Raw genomic sequence first — 13,110 nt, 5'->3', positions numbered from 1 at the left:
GCATATCTGAGTTTGTCAATTGCTTGGAATGTCGTTCCATTGATTCTCTTCTATTTAGTTATCAATTCTTGTGTGCTTCAATTCAATTGCTTGATTTTTACAATTCAGTATTTCTGTTTGTGATTGAATTAGAAAAAAGAAAAGAAAAGAAAAGAAAAGAAAGAAAGGAAAAGAAAAGAAAAGAAAGGAAAGAAAAAAAAAAAAAAAGAAAGGAAAGGAAAGGAAAAGAAAAGAAAAGAAAATTCAAAAAAAAAAAAGAAGAAGAAGAAGGAGAAGAAGATAAGGAGAGGTAGCATATTTAAAGGTTGCTACATGGTTACAACAAAGACAAAAAAAAAAACATTTGTTGATTGAGTTTTATCCTCAAAGGGGCTAAATACATATTTGTAGTTGGTATCTTGTTCTATAATTACTTTTTCCCTCATATAAATTCCTTGAGTCCCGTGTCGTTTTATTCCTTCCTTGTTACTTGTTTCTTGGATCTGTATTACCGGTTGGAATAATACAAGGTTGTATTGTTGATATGAACCCGTGGGAATGAATTCCCTTGAACCCACAATCAATTTGAAAACTCCCCAAGAAAGCCAAAAAATCAAGTCAAGGATGGAGAATCTAGACCCGATGAGAACCCGATTCAAGAACCTAGATTATATTAAAATCTAGACCCGTTGAAGAACCCAGATTACAAAGGAGGAACGCCACAAAGGTTGTGATTTACTTTTGATAAGTTCAAGAGTTCAATCAAGAACAAGAGGAGAAAACTCAACTCACAAATAAACTTCAATATTGTCTAATCTCTCAAATGAGGCTACAAAGAGTTTTTAAACCCAAACCTAATCAAAACCCTAGCCAAAATAAAGCCCCTTTTTCCCAAAATTACCCTTGATGAACAGTACCGGCTACAGTACCCGCGGCTACAGTAACCCCAACAATAAATTGATGAAACCCTAGTTCCTAAAATGTAACATTCCAAATAAGCCCTTGGCCAAAATACAAGACCTTCCCAAAAATATAGTTCATAAGAAATAAGACATGTGAGCCAAGCATTTTCAAACCCACTTATTCTAAACTAGTAAAATAAATCATTTAACCAAATTAGAAGCCTCCAATAACAATAGGCCGTATCTCTAAGTCATGTCTTCCACAGCATGAATAAAGTGGATCAAAGCTGGTTCTTCTTCTTTCAGACCCATCTTCAGTGTTGGGCTCTTGCTGGCTTCATCCCAAGTGGATTGCACCAATCCTTGCATTGCTTCCTTGATCTTCCTGGCCCTTGATCTTGTAATTGGCCCATCTGGAACTTGCAAGGGATCTTTAAGAGTAGGCCCACCTTGGTTCCTATCATTCCCCCTCTCCTCAAAAGGATTCGACCTCGAATCTTCACCTACATCAAAAGGAGAAAGATCAGAAACATTGAAAGTTGCAGAAACTTTATACTCACCTGGAAGATCCACTTTATATGCATTGTCATTAATTTTCTCAAGAATTTGGAAAGGTCCATCTCCTCGAGGATGTAACTTAGTCCTTCTATGGGCTGGGAATCTTTCTTTGCGCATGTGAACCCAAACCCAATCTCCTGGTTCAAAGATGACACGCCTTCGTCCTTTATTGGCTTGGGACGCAACCCTTTCATTCTTTTGGGCAATTTGAAGCCGTACCCTCTCATGAAGTGACTTCACCAAGTCTGCCTTCTTTTGTCCATCCAAGCTACTCCTGTCATCAACAGGTAAAGGCATCAAATCCAAAGGAGTAAGTGGATTAAATCCATAAACAATTTCAAAAAGAGAGTATGAAGTAGTAGTATGCATCGTCCTATTATATGCAAACTCTATAAATGGCAAACAATCCTCCCAAGTTTTTAAATTCTTATGAACAACAGTGCGTAAAAGTTGAGTTAAAGTCCTATTAACTACTTCAGTCTGACCATCAGTCTGCGGATGACAAGTAGTGGAAAATAAGAGCTTAGTACCCAATTTCCCCCACAACACCTTCCAAAAGTAGCTAAGGAATTTAACATCCCTATCAGAAACAATACTCCTAGGTACACCATGGAGTCGCACTATCTCCCAGAAAAACAAGTCAGCTATGTTGGTTGCATCATCTGTTTTATGGCATGGAATGAAATGTGCCATCTTACTGAATCTATCCACAACCACAAAAATAGAATCTCTACCCCTTTTGGTCCTAGGCAGCCCCAAAACAAAGTCCATAGATATGTCTACCCATGGCTCACTAGGAACGGGTAAGGGTGTATACAACCCATGTGGCAAAACCTTAGATTTGGCCTTTCTACATGTAATGCACCTTCCACAAATACGTTAACATCTCTCTTCATCTTAGGCCAAAAGAAATGTTCATGCAAAATGTCTAAAGTTTTCTTGACACCAAAGTGTCCCATTAATCCCCCACCATGTGCCTCACGCACCAATAACTCACGCATAGAACAATTTGGCAGACAAAGTTTGCTTTCTTTAAACAAATAACCATCATGCTTGTAAAACTTACCAAATGCCGCCTTATCACATGCCACATACACATTAGAAAAATCAGCGTCATCGGCATACATGTCTTTTACATATTCAAACCCAAGCATTTTAGCACTCATAGAAGTAAGAAGTACATACCTCCGGGATAGAGCATCAGCAACAATGTTCTCCTTACCTTGCTTGTAACGGATGACATAGGGAAATGTCTCAATGTATTCCATCCATCTAGCATGCCTTTTATTCAACTTACCTTGACCCTTGAGATGCTTCAATGATTCATGATCGGTGTGGATCACAAATTCCCTTGGCCATAGGTAGTGCTGCCAAGCCTCTAATGCACGAACAAGAGCGTAAAGCTCTTTGTCATAAGTAGGGTATTTCAGGGATGCCCCACTTAACTTTTCACTGAAGAAGGCTATGGGACGCCTATCTTGCATCAAAACGGCTCCAATCCCAATTCCTAAGGCATCACATTCAATCTCAAAAGCTTTGTTAAAATCAGGTAATGCTAACACAGGTGCAGAGCACAACCTTTCTTTAATAGTGGCAAAAGCATTCTCTTGATTAGCCCCCCAATGAAACCCAACATTCTTTTTAATTACCTCAGTGAGTAGTGCAGTAATGGTGCTGAAGTCTTTAACAAAACGCCGATAAAAGCTTGCTAAGCCATGAAAGCTTCTTACCTCAGTGATGCTTTTTGGCGTTGGCCACTCCTTGATGGCCTTGACTTTCTCTTCATCCACCTCAATACCCTTCGTACTAACAACATAACCAAGAAAAACAACTTTTTCCATGCAAAAGGCACATTTCTTGAAATTAGCATACAACTTTTCACATCTCAACACATCAAACACATATCTCAAATGGTCAATATGTTCATTTAAGTTCTTGCTGTACACTAAGATATCATCAAAGTACACAACCACAAACTTGCCTATGAATGCACGTAGGACATGGTTCATTAATCTCATGAAAGTACTGGGCGCACTTGTAAGTCCAAATGGCATAACCAACCATTCATAAAGCCCATATTTAGTCTTAAAAGCAGTTTTCCATTCATCACCCTCTTTCATTCTAATTTGATGGTACCCACTTTTAAGATCAATTTTACTGAAAATACATGAGCCATGCAATTCATCAAGCATATCATCCAATCTAGGAATGGGATGGCGATACTTTACCGTGATATTGTTGACCGCCCTGCAATCAATGCACATCCTCCACGTCCCATCCTTCTTTGGCACTAGTAGCACTGGTACAGCACAAGGGCTCATGCTCTCCCTCACGTACCCCCTGCTCATCAAATCCTCAACTTGCCTCTGAAGCTCCTTTGTCTCCTCTGGATTACTCCTATAGGCTGGTCAGTTTGGAATAGCAGCCCCGGGTACAAAATCAATCTAGTGCTCAATGCCTCTAATGGATGGCAACTCATTTGGCATCTCGTCGGGGAATACATCCTCAAACTCCTGCAACAAAGAAACAGCCAAACTAGGAAGAAACTGGTTAGTTTCATCAAAAGTAAGATAAGACTCTTTATAGACAAGAAAAATCATAGGGCGATCTGCGAAGAAAGCCCTCTTAACCTCACTTTCTCTTGCATAGAAACTCACTTTTGCCTTTCCTTTTCTCTCAGAAGACTCTCTTTCTTTTTTCTCTAGTGGCTCTACTCTTTTTTCTTTACTCTCAGCCACCTCTCTACTTTCTTTTTCACTCTTTCTTTTATGCTCTTTTTCACTCTCACTCTTTCTTTTTTGCTCAATCTCTTTTTCACTCTTCCTTTTTTGATCACTGATATGAACCCGCGGGAATGAATTCCCTTGAACTCACAATCAATTTGAAAACTCCCCAAGAAAGCCAAAAATCAAGTCAAGGATGGAGAATCTAGACCCGATGAGAACCCGTTTCAAGAACCTAGATTATATTAAAATCTAGACCCGTTGAAGAACCCGTCTCAAGAACCCAGATTACAAAGAAGGAACGCAACAAAGGTTGTGATTTACCTTTGATAAGTTCAAGAGTTCAATCAAGAACAAGAGGAGAAAACTCAACTCACAAATAAAATTCAATATTGTCTGATCTTCAAATGAGGCTACAAGGAGTATTTAAACTAAACCTAATTAAAACCATAGCCAAAATAAAGCCCCCTTTTACCCAAAATGCCCCTGATGAACAGTGTCACGCTACAGTACCGCGGCTACAGTACGGCTACAGTAACACTACAGTACCTCTTAAAATCCTAATTCCTAAAAGTAACTTTCCAAGTAAGCCCTTGCCCAAAAGACAAGGCCTTCTTGAAAACTCTAGTTCATTGAAAATAAGACGTGTGGGCCAGACATCTTCAAGCCCACTTATTCTAAACTAATAAAATAAATCATTTAACCAAATTTGAAGTCTCAAATAACAATAGGCCCTATCTCTAAGCCATGTCTTCCACAGCTTGAATCAAGTGGATCAAAGCTGGTTCTCCTTCTTTCAAGCCCATCTTGAGTGTTGGGCTCTTGCTAGCTTCATCCCAAGTGGATTGCACCAATCCGTGCATTGCTTCCTTGATCTTCTTGGTCCTTGATCTTGTAATTGGCCCATCTAGAATTTACAAATGTTCTTTAAGACTAGGCCCACCTTGGTTCCCATCATTCCCCCTCTCCTCAAAAGGATTCGACCTCGAATCTCCACCTGGATCAAAAGGAAAAATGTTAGTAACATTGAAAATAGAAAAACTTGATACTTACTTGAAAGATCTACTTCACGTGTATTTTCATTAATTTTCTCAAGAAATTGAAAATTTTCATCCAAGCTACTCCTATCATCAACAAGCAAAGCCATCAGAGGTAAATGAGTAAGTGGATTAAAACCATAAACAACCTCAAATGGAGAATAAGAAATAGTAGTATGCAAGGTTTTATATGCACACTCTAATAAGAGCAAATGATACTCCTGCAAATGTTCATGTAGCAAGTCAATAAATGGCAAAAGATACTCCCACAAACGTTCATGAAACACACCTGAAGTTTTTCTTACACCACTCCAATCATATGCAAACTCAATGAATGGCAAGTAATACTTCCACAAATGTTCATGCAACATGTTGAAAGTTTTCCTTACACCAAAGTTACCCAACAAACCACCATGTCTATCACACACAAGCAACTTAAGCATAAAACTAGTTGGCACACAAAATCTATTCTCTCTAAACAAGTACCAATGATGGGAACCAAGGTGGGCCTAGTCTTAAAGATCATTTGTAAATTCTAGATGGGTCAATTACAAGATCAAGGAACAAGAAGATCAAGGAAGCAATGCACGGATTCAAGCTGTGGAAGACATGGCTTAGTGATTGTGGGGAGGTTAGGGTCAATAAGCAAGTGCTGGTTACTTTTTCAATTGGAAAATACCAGCATATGGTCCTTTGTGATGTAGTGCCTATGCATGCTGGTCATATTTTGTTGGGGAAGCCATGGGAGTATGATAGAAAGGTGATCCATGATGGGTTAAGGAACATGTACAGTTTTGAAAAGGATGGAAAAACAATCAAACTTGCTCCTTTAACTCCAACACAAGTCCATGGGGACCATTTGAAACTGAAAAGTGAGGTTACTCAAAAAAGAAAGAGTGAAAATGAGTGTGATCAAAAAAGAAAAAGTGAAAAGGAGATTGAGCTAAAAAGCAAGAGTGAAAGTGAGATTGAGAAAAAAAGAAATGGTGAGGCCGAAAACGAGAGAGAGAGTAAAATGAGAGAGATAAAAGATGAGGGTGAGGTTGAAACCTCAAGAGAAAGAGAGAATGAGTTGAAAAACAGTTGTCAGGTCGAGAGTTCAAAAAGAGATGAAGGAAAGGAGTGTGACAGAAAAAAAGAGAGTGAAAAGCAAAAACAGAGTGAAAAAGAAAAGAATTGTGGAAAGAAAAGAGAGAGTGAAGAAAGTGAGAGAAAAACAAAAAGAAATGTGAGTTTTTATGCTAAGGCGAGTCTTAATACTAACGAACTTGACGTGTCTTTGCCTAGTGTTATTGTCTTTTTGTTGCAGGGATATGAGGTCTTGTTTCCTAGAGGTGTGTTTAGTGGATTGCCACATATTAGGGAGATAGAGTACTACATTGATTTTGTGCCAGGTGCGACAATTCCTAACCAACCTTCCTTTGAAGAACATGAGTCTTTTTCACACTTGAAGGGACAAGGTAAGTCGTTGACTATAATGCATGGTAAGCGAGAGGACTGTGTTGAGACTTTTTCTCATGTATTCAAATACACACAAGGTATGGAAAATTTTGTGGTTGATGCTTTAGCAAGAAGGTACGTCCTTATCTTCATTTTAAATGCAAAATTGTTGAGAGTTGAATATAATAAGAAATTGCATGCTAATGATGATGACTTTGCTAGTGTGTATGGAACATGTGAAAAAGCATCGTTTGGTAAGTTCTATAAATTAGATTGGTACTTGTTTAGAGAGAATAGATTTTGTGTGCCAACTAGTTTTATGCTTAAGTTGCTTGTGTGTGATAGACATGGTGGTTTGTTGGGTAACTTTGGTGTAAGGAAGACTTTCAATATGTTGCATGAACGTTTGTGGGAGTATCATTTTCCATTCACTTATGTATTGCATGAACGTTTGTGGAAGTATCATTTGTCATTCATTAACGTGTTGCATGAACATTTGTGGAAGTATTATTTGCCATTCATTGAGTTTGCATATAATTGGAGTGGTGTAAGAAAAACTTCAGGTGTGTTTCATGAACGTTTGTGGGAGTATCATTTGCCATTCATTGAATTGCTACATGGACATTTGCGGGAGTATCATTTGCCCTTATTAGAGTGTGCATATAAAACCTTGCATACTACTATTTCTTATTCTCCTTTTGAGGTTGTTTATGGTTTTAATCCACTTACTCCTTTACCTTTGATGGCTTTACTTGTTGATGATATGAGTAGCTTGGATGAACATTTTCAATTTCTTGAGAAAATTCATGAAAATACACATGAAGTAGATCTTTCAAGTAAGTTTAACGTTTTTGCTATTTTCAATGTTACGAACATTTTTCCTTTTGATCCAGGTGGAGATTCGAGGTCGAATCCTTTTGAGGAGAGGGGGAATGATGGGAACCAAGGTGGGCCTAGTCTTAAAGATCATTTGTAAATTCTAGATGGGTCAATTACAAGATCAAGGAACAAGAAGATCAAGGAAGCAATGCACGGATTGGTGCAATCCACTTGGGATGAAGCTAGCAAGAGCCCAACACTCAAGATGGGCTTGAAAGAAGGAGAACCAGCTTTGATCCACTGGATTCAAGTTGTGGAAGACATGGCTTAGTGATAGGGCCTATTGTTATTTGAGACTTCAAATTTGGTTAAATGATTTATTTTATTAGTTTAGAATAAGTGGGATTGAAGATGTCTGGCCCACACGTCTTATTTTCAATGAACTAGAGTTTTCAAGAAGGCCTTGTATTTTGGCCAAGGGCTTACTTGGAAAGTTACTTTTAGGAATTAGGGTTTTAAGAGGTACTGTAGCGTTACTGTAGCCGTGGTACTGTAGCGTGACACTGTTCATCCGGGGCATTTTGGGTAAAAGGGGGCTTTATTTTGGCTAGGGTTTTAATTAGGTTTAGTTTAAATACTCCTTGTAGCCTCATTTGAAGAGCAGACAATATTGAATTTTATTTGTGAGTTGAGTTTTCTCTTCTTGTTCTTGATTGAACTCTTGAACTTATCAAAGGTAAATCACAACCTTTGTGGCGTTCCTCCTTTGTAATCTGGGCTCTTGAGACGGGTTCTTCATCGGGTCTAGATTTTAATATAATCTAGGTTCTTGAAACGGGTTCTCATCGGGTCTAGATTCTCCATCCTTGACTTGATTTTTTGGCTTTCTTGGGGTGTTTTCAAATTGATTGTGGGTTCAAGGGAATTCATTCCCACGGGTTCATATCAACCAATCTAATTTATAGAACTTACCAAATGATACTTTTTCACATGTTCCATAGACACTAGCAAAGTCATCATCATTAGCATGCAATTCCTTATTATATGCAAGTCTCAACAATTTTACATCTAAAATGAAGATAAGGACGTACCTTCTTGCTAAAGCATCAACCACAAAATTTTCCATACCTTGTGTGTATTTGAATACATGAGGAAAAGTCTCAACACAGTCCTCCCGCTTAGCATGCATTATAGTCAACGACTTACCTTGTCCCTTCAAGTGTAAAAAAGACTCATGTTCTTCAAAGAAAGGTCGGTTAGGAATTGTCGCACCTGACACAAAATCAATGTAGTACTCTATCTCCCTAATAGGTGGCAATCCACTAAACACACCTCTAGGAAACATAACCTCATATCCCTGCAACAAAAAGACAATAATACTAGGCAAAGATACGTCAAGTTCGTTAGTATTAAGACTCGCCTTAGCATAAAAACTCACTTTTCTTTTTGTTTTTCTCTCACTTTCTTCACTCTCTCTTTTCTTTCCACAATTCTTTTCTTTTTCACTCTGTTTTTGCTTTTCACTCTCTTTTTTTCTGTCACTCTCCTTTCCTTCATCTCTTTTTGAACTCTCGACCTGACAACTGTTTTTAAACTCATTCTCTCTTTCTCTTGAGGTTTCAGCCTCACCCTCATCTTTTATCTCACTCATTTTACTCTCTCTCTCGTTTTCGGCCTGACTATTTCTTTTTTTCTCAATCTCACTTTCACCCTTGCTTTTTAGCTCATTCTCCTTTTCACTTTTTCTTTTTTGATCACACTCATTTTCACTCTTTCTTTTTGAGTAACCTCACTTTTCAGTTTCAAATGGTCCCCATGAACTTGTGTTGGAGTTAAAGGAGCAAGTTTGATTGTTTTTCCATCCTTTTCAAAATTGTACATGTTCCTTAACCCATCATGGATCACCTTCCTATCATACTCCCATGGCTTCCCCAATAAAATATGACCAGCATGCATAGGCACTACATCACAAAGGACCATATCCTGGTATTTTCCAATTGAAAAAGTAACTAGCACTTGCTTATTGACCCTAACCTCCCCACAATCACTCGACCACTGCAACATGTATGGTCTAGGGTGTTTTAAGGTAGGCAAATTCAATTTCTCAACTAAAGTAGTGCTAGCCAAATTAATACAACTCCGCAAATCAATGATCATACTACATACCTTGTTGTTGATGTGGCATCTAGTATGAAAAATGTTCTCGCTCTGCTTCTCTGTATCATCCATCTTAATTTGTATATTGAGAGCATGCCTAGCAACAAGAGACTCACCATACCCTTCATTCTTACAGTTATGTTCAATACAAGGTTTCACTCCACCTCCTATCTCTCCTGCCTTGTAAATTTCTAATTACCATTTCTTGATGATCCATCCTATCCCTCACTTCACCTAACACCAAGTTCAACCGCTCAAACTGTTGTTGCATGGATTGCAATACAAATGATGAGTTATCTACCATCCCCTTTGGTGAAGAGCCACTCCGATGAGACATTGTAAAATGCTGCACAAATAAATGTTAGTGGAAAAATCTCACACACTCCCTTACGTGTTTACGCTCGAATAATGGCATTCCACTCGTGTTTCACTCCTAATTGGCTTTTCCCCGATAATAGTCTCACACTCTCTTGCCTTTTACCTCAATAGTTTTCCCGCTCAAGTTCTTTAAGAACTAGTTGAACTAAATCAAGATAATACAACCTTGTATTATTCCAACCAGTAATATAGATCCAAGAAATAAGAAACAAGGAAGGAATAAAACGACACGGGACTCAAGGAATTTATATGAGGGAAAGAGTAATTATAGAACAAGATACCAACTACAAATATGTATTCAGCCCCTTTGAGGATAAAACTCAATCAACAAATGTTTTTCTTTGTCTTTGTTGTAACTATGTAGCAACCTTTAAATATGCTACCTCTCCTTATCTTCTTCTCCTTCTTCTTCTTCTTCTTCTTCTTTTTTTTTTTTTTTTTTTTTTTCAAATTTTCTTTTCTTTTCTTTTCCTTTCCTTTCCTTTCTTTTCTTTTCTTTTCTTTTCTCTTCTTTTCTTTTCTTTTCCTTTATTTTCTTTAATTGTCTCTCCACCTTCATAGCCATGTGCACCATGTCCTCTATCTCCACATAATGTTGTAATTCAATTACATTGGCTATGTCCCTATTTAACCCACTCAAAAATCTAGCCATGGTGGCCTCTCGGTCCTCCTCTACATTAGCCCGAATCATCGCCACCTCCATCTCCTTATGGTAATCCTCTACACTCCTAGACCCCTGTGTAAGATTTTGTAATTTCTGGTAAAGGTCTCTATAGTAATGGCTAGGAACAAATCTCCGCCTCATGAGAGCTTTCAACTCTCCCCATGTCTCTATAGGCCTCTCATAATTCCTCCTCCTATTGGTCACTAATTGATCCCACCAAATAATAGCATAATCAGTGAATTCAATTACCGCCAACTTCACTTTCTTCTCCTCAGAGTAATTATGGCAATCAAACACCAACTCTATTTTTTTCTCCCACTCTAGATAAACCTCAGGGTCAGTTCTACCTTGGAAAGGTGGTATTTTCATTTTGATGCTACCAAGGTCTCCATCTACACCATCCCGACCCCTTAGATTCCCCTCAAATCCTCTTTCATGCCTAACTCTTCTGTTTCTACCCGACCCAACGTCAGATGCTAAGTCTTCCTCATCCTTTCCCTTAGGTGGTTCGGTCTTTCTCTTTGCTTCACCTGGATCATTCCTATCCCATTTTGATTTCCAAGTAGTGCTAGAAACCGAAGTGTACCTTGCTGTCCCTTTTCTCTAAATCATGTCTTCCTCAGCATGAATAAAGTGGATCAAAGCTGGTTCTTCTTCTTTAAAACCCATCTTCAGTGTTGGGCTCTTGCTGGCTTCATCCCAAGTGGATTGCACCAATCCTTGCATTGCTTCCTTGATCTTCTTGGCCCTTGATCTTGTAATGGGCCCATCTGGAACTTGCAAAGGATCTTTAAGAGTAGGCCCACCTTGGTTCCTATCAATCACTCTCATTTTCACTCTTTCTCTTCTGATCACTCTCATTTTCACTTTTTCTTTTTTGAGCAACCTCACTTTTCAATTTCAATTGGTCCTCATAGACCTGGCTTGGAGTTAAAGGAGCAAGCTTAATTGTTTTGCCCTCCTTTTCAAAGCTGAACATGTTCTTGAACCCATCATGTGTCACTCTCCTATCATACTGCCACGGCCTCCCCAACAAAATATGGCCCGCATGCATAGGCACAACATCACAAAGCACCTCATCCTGATACTTCCCAATAGAAAAAGTAACTAACACTTGTTTATCCATCCTAACCTCTCCACAATCATTCAACCACTGCAATTTGTATGGTCTAGAGTGTTTTAAGGTTGGTAAATTCAATTTCTCAACCAAAGTAGTGCTAGCCACATTAGTACAACTCCCTCCATCAATGATCATACTACATACCTTATTGTTGACATGGCATCTAGTATGGAAAATGTTCTCTCTCTGTTGCTCTGCATCATCCACCTTAATGTGTGCATTAAGAGCACGCCTGGCAACAAGGGACTCACCTGTCACAGGGTATACCACTCCATCACTATCACTAGCATCATCCAACTCGGGCACCTCATCACTATCATCCTCACTCTCAGTCATCACCTCCCCATTGTCACGCATAATCATCACCCTCCTATTTGGACATTGAGAAGCAATGTGCCCTGAACCCAAACACTTAAAACATTTGATATCTCTATTCCGTGAAGGTTGGGATTCTACCTTGGGTTTGATGCTAGTTCCCTCATCTTTTCCCTTAGGTGGTTCGGTCTTTCTCTTTGCTTCACCTGGATCATTCCTATCCCATTTTGATTTCCAAGTAGCACTAGAAACCGAAGTGTACCTTGCTGTTGTCCCTTTTCTCTTTAATTGTCTCTCCACCTTCATAGCCATGTGCACCATGTCCTCTATCTCCACATAATGTTGTAATTCAATTATATTGGCTACGTCCCTATTTAACCCACTCAAAAATCTAGCCATGGTGGCCTCTCGGTCCTCCTTTACATTAGCCCGAATCATCGCCACGTCCATCTCCTTATGGTAATCCTCTACACTCCTAGACCCCTGTGTAAGATTTTGTAATTTCTGGTAAAGGTCTCTATAGTAATGGCTAGGAACAAATCTCCGCCTCATGAGAGCTTTCAACTCTCCCCATGTCTCTATAGGCCTCTCATAATTCCTCCTCCTATTGGTCACTAATTGATCCCACCAAATAATAGCATAATCAGTGAATTCAATTACCGCCAACTTCACTTTCATCTCCTCAGAGTAATTATGGCAATCAAACACCAACTCTATTTTTTTCTCCCACTCTAGATAAACCTCAGGGTCAGTTCTACCTTGGAAAGATGGTATTTTCATTTTGATGCTACCAAGGTCTCCATCTACACCATCCCGACCCCTTAGATTCCCCTCAAATCCTCTTTCATGCCTAACTCTTCTATTTCTACCCGACCCAACGTCAGATGCTAAGTCTTCCTCATCCTCACCATCTCCTTCATTCTCATACTGATTTTCAACTCTATGCTCACGGCGCCTCCTGTCCCTCCCACCTTGTAGATTTCTAATCGCTGCTTCTTGATGATCCATCCTATCCCTC

The 13,110-nt window shown here is 39.0% G+C and overlaps 1 protein-coding gene across 1 annotated transcript; it reads right to left on the bottom strand.

The window, feature by feature from the left end:
- Nucleotides 1-1,244: 1,244 nt before the first annotated feature.
- LOC121247286 lies at nt 1,245-12,881 on the bottom strand (the record flags this gene model as incomplete). Its single annotated transcript, XM_041145655.1, has 5 exons — nt 1,245-1,801; nt 2,389-2,431; nt 2,648-3,088; nt 3,170-3,688; nt 12,096-12,881. Coding segments are annotated over 5 exons (2,346 nt in total), but the record flags the coding sequence as incomplete, so codon positions are not given.
- Between the last annotated feature and the right edge of the window lie 229 nt (nt 12,882-13,110).

This window comes from Juglans microcarpa x Juglans regia, chromosome 1S, assembly GCF_004785595.1.
Source record: "Juglans microcarpa x Juglans regia isolate MS1-56 chromosome 1S, Jm3101_v1.0, whole genome shotgun sequence".
In the NCBI taxonomy this organism is placed as follows: Eukaryota; Viridiplantae; Streptophyta; class Magnoliopsida; order Fagales; family Juglandaceae; genus Juglans; species Juglans microcarpa x Juglans regia.
The sequence above is the reverse complement of the archived record's forward strand: the minus strand, read 5'-3'. Positions and strand labels throughout refer to the sequence as shown.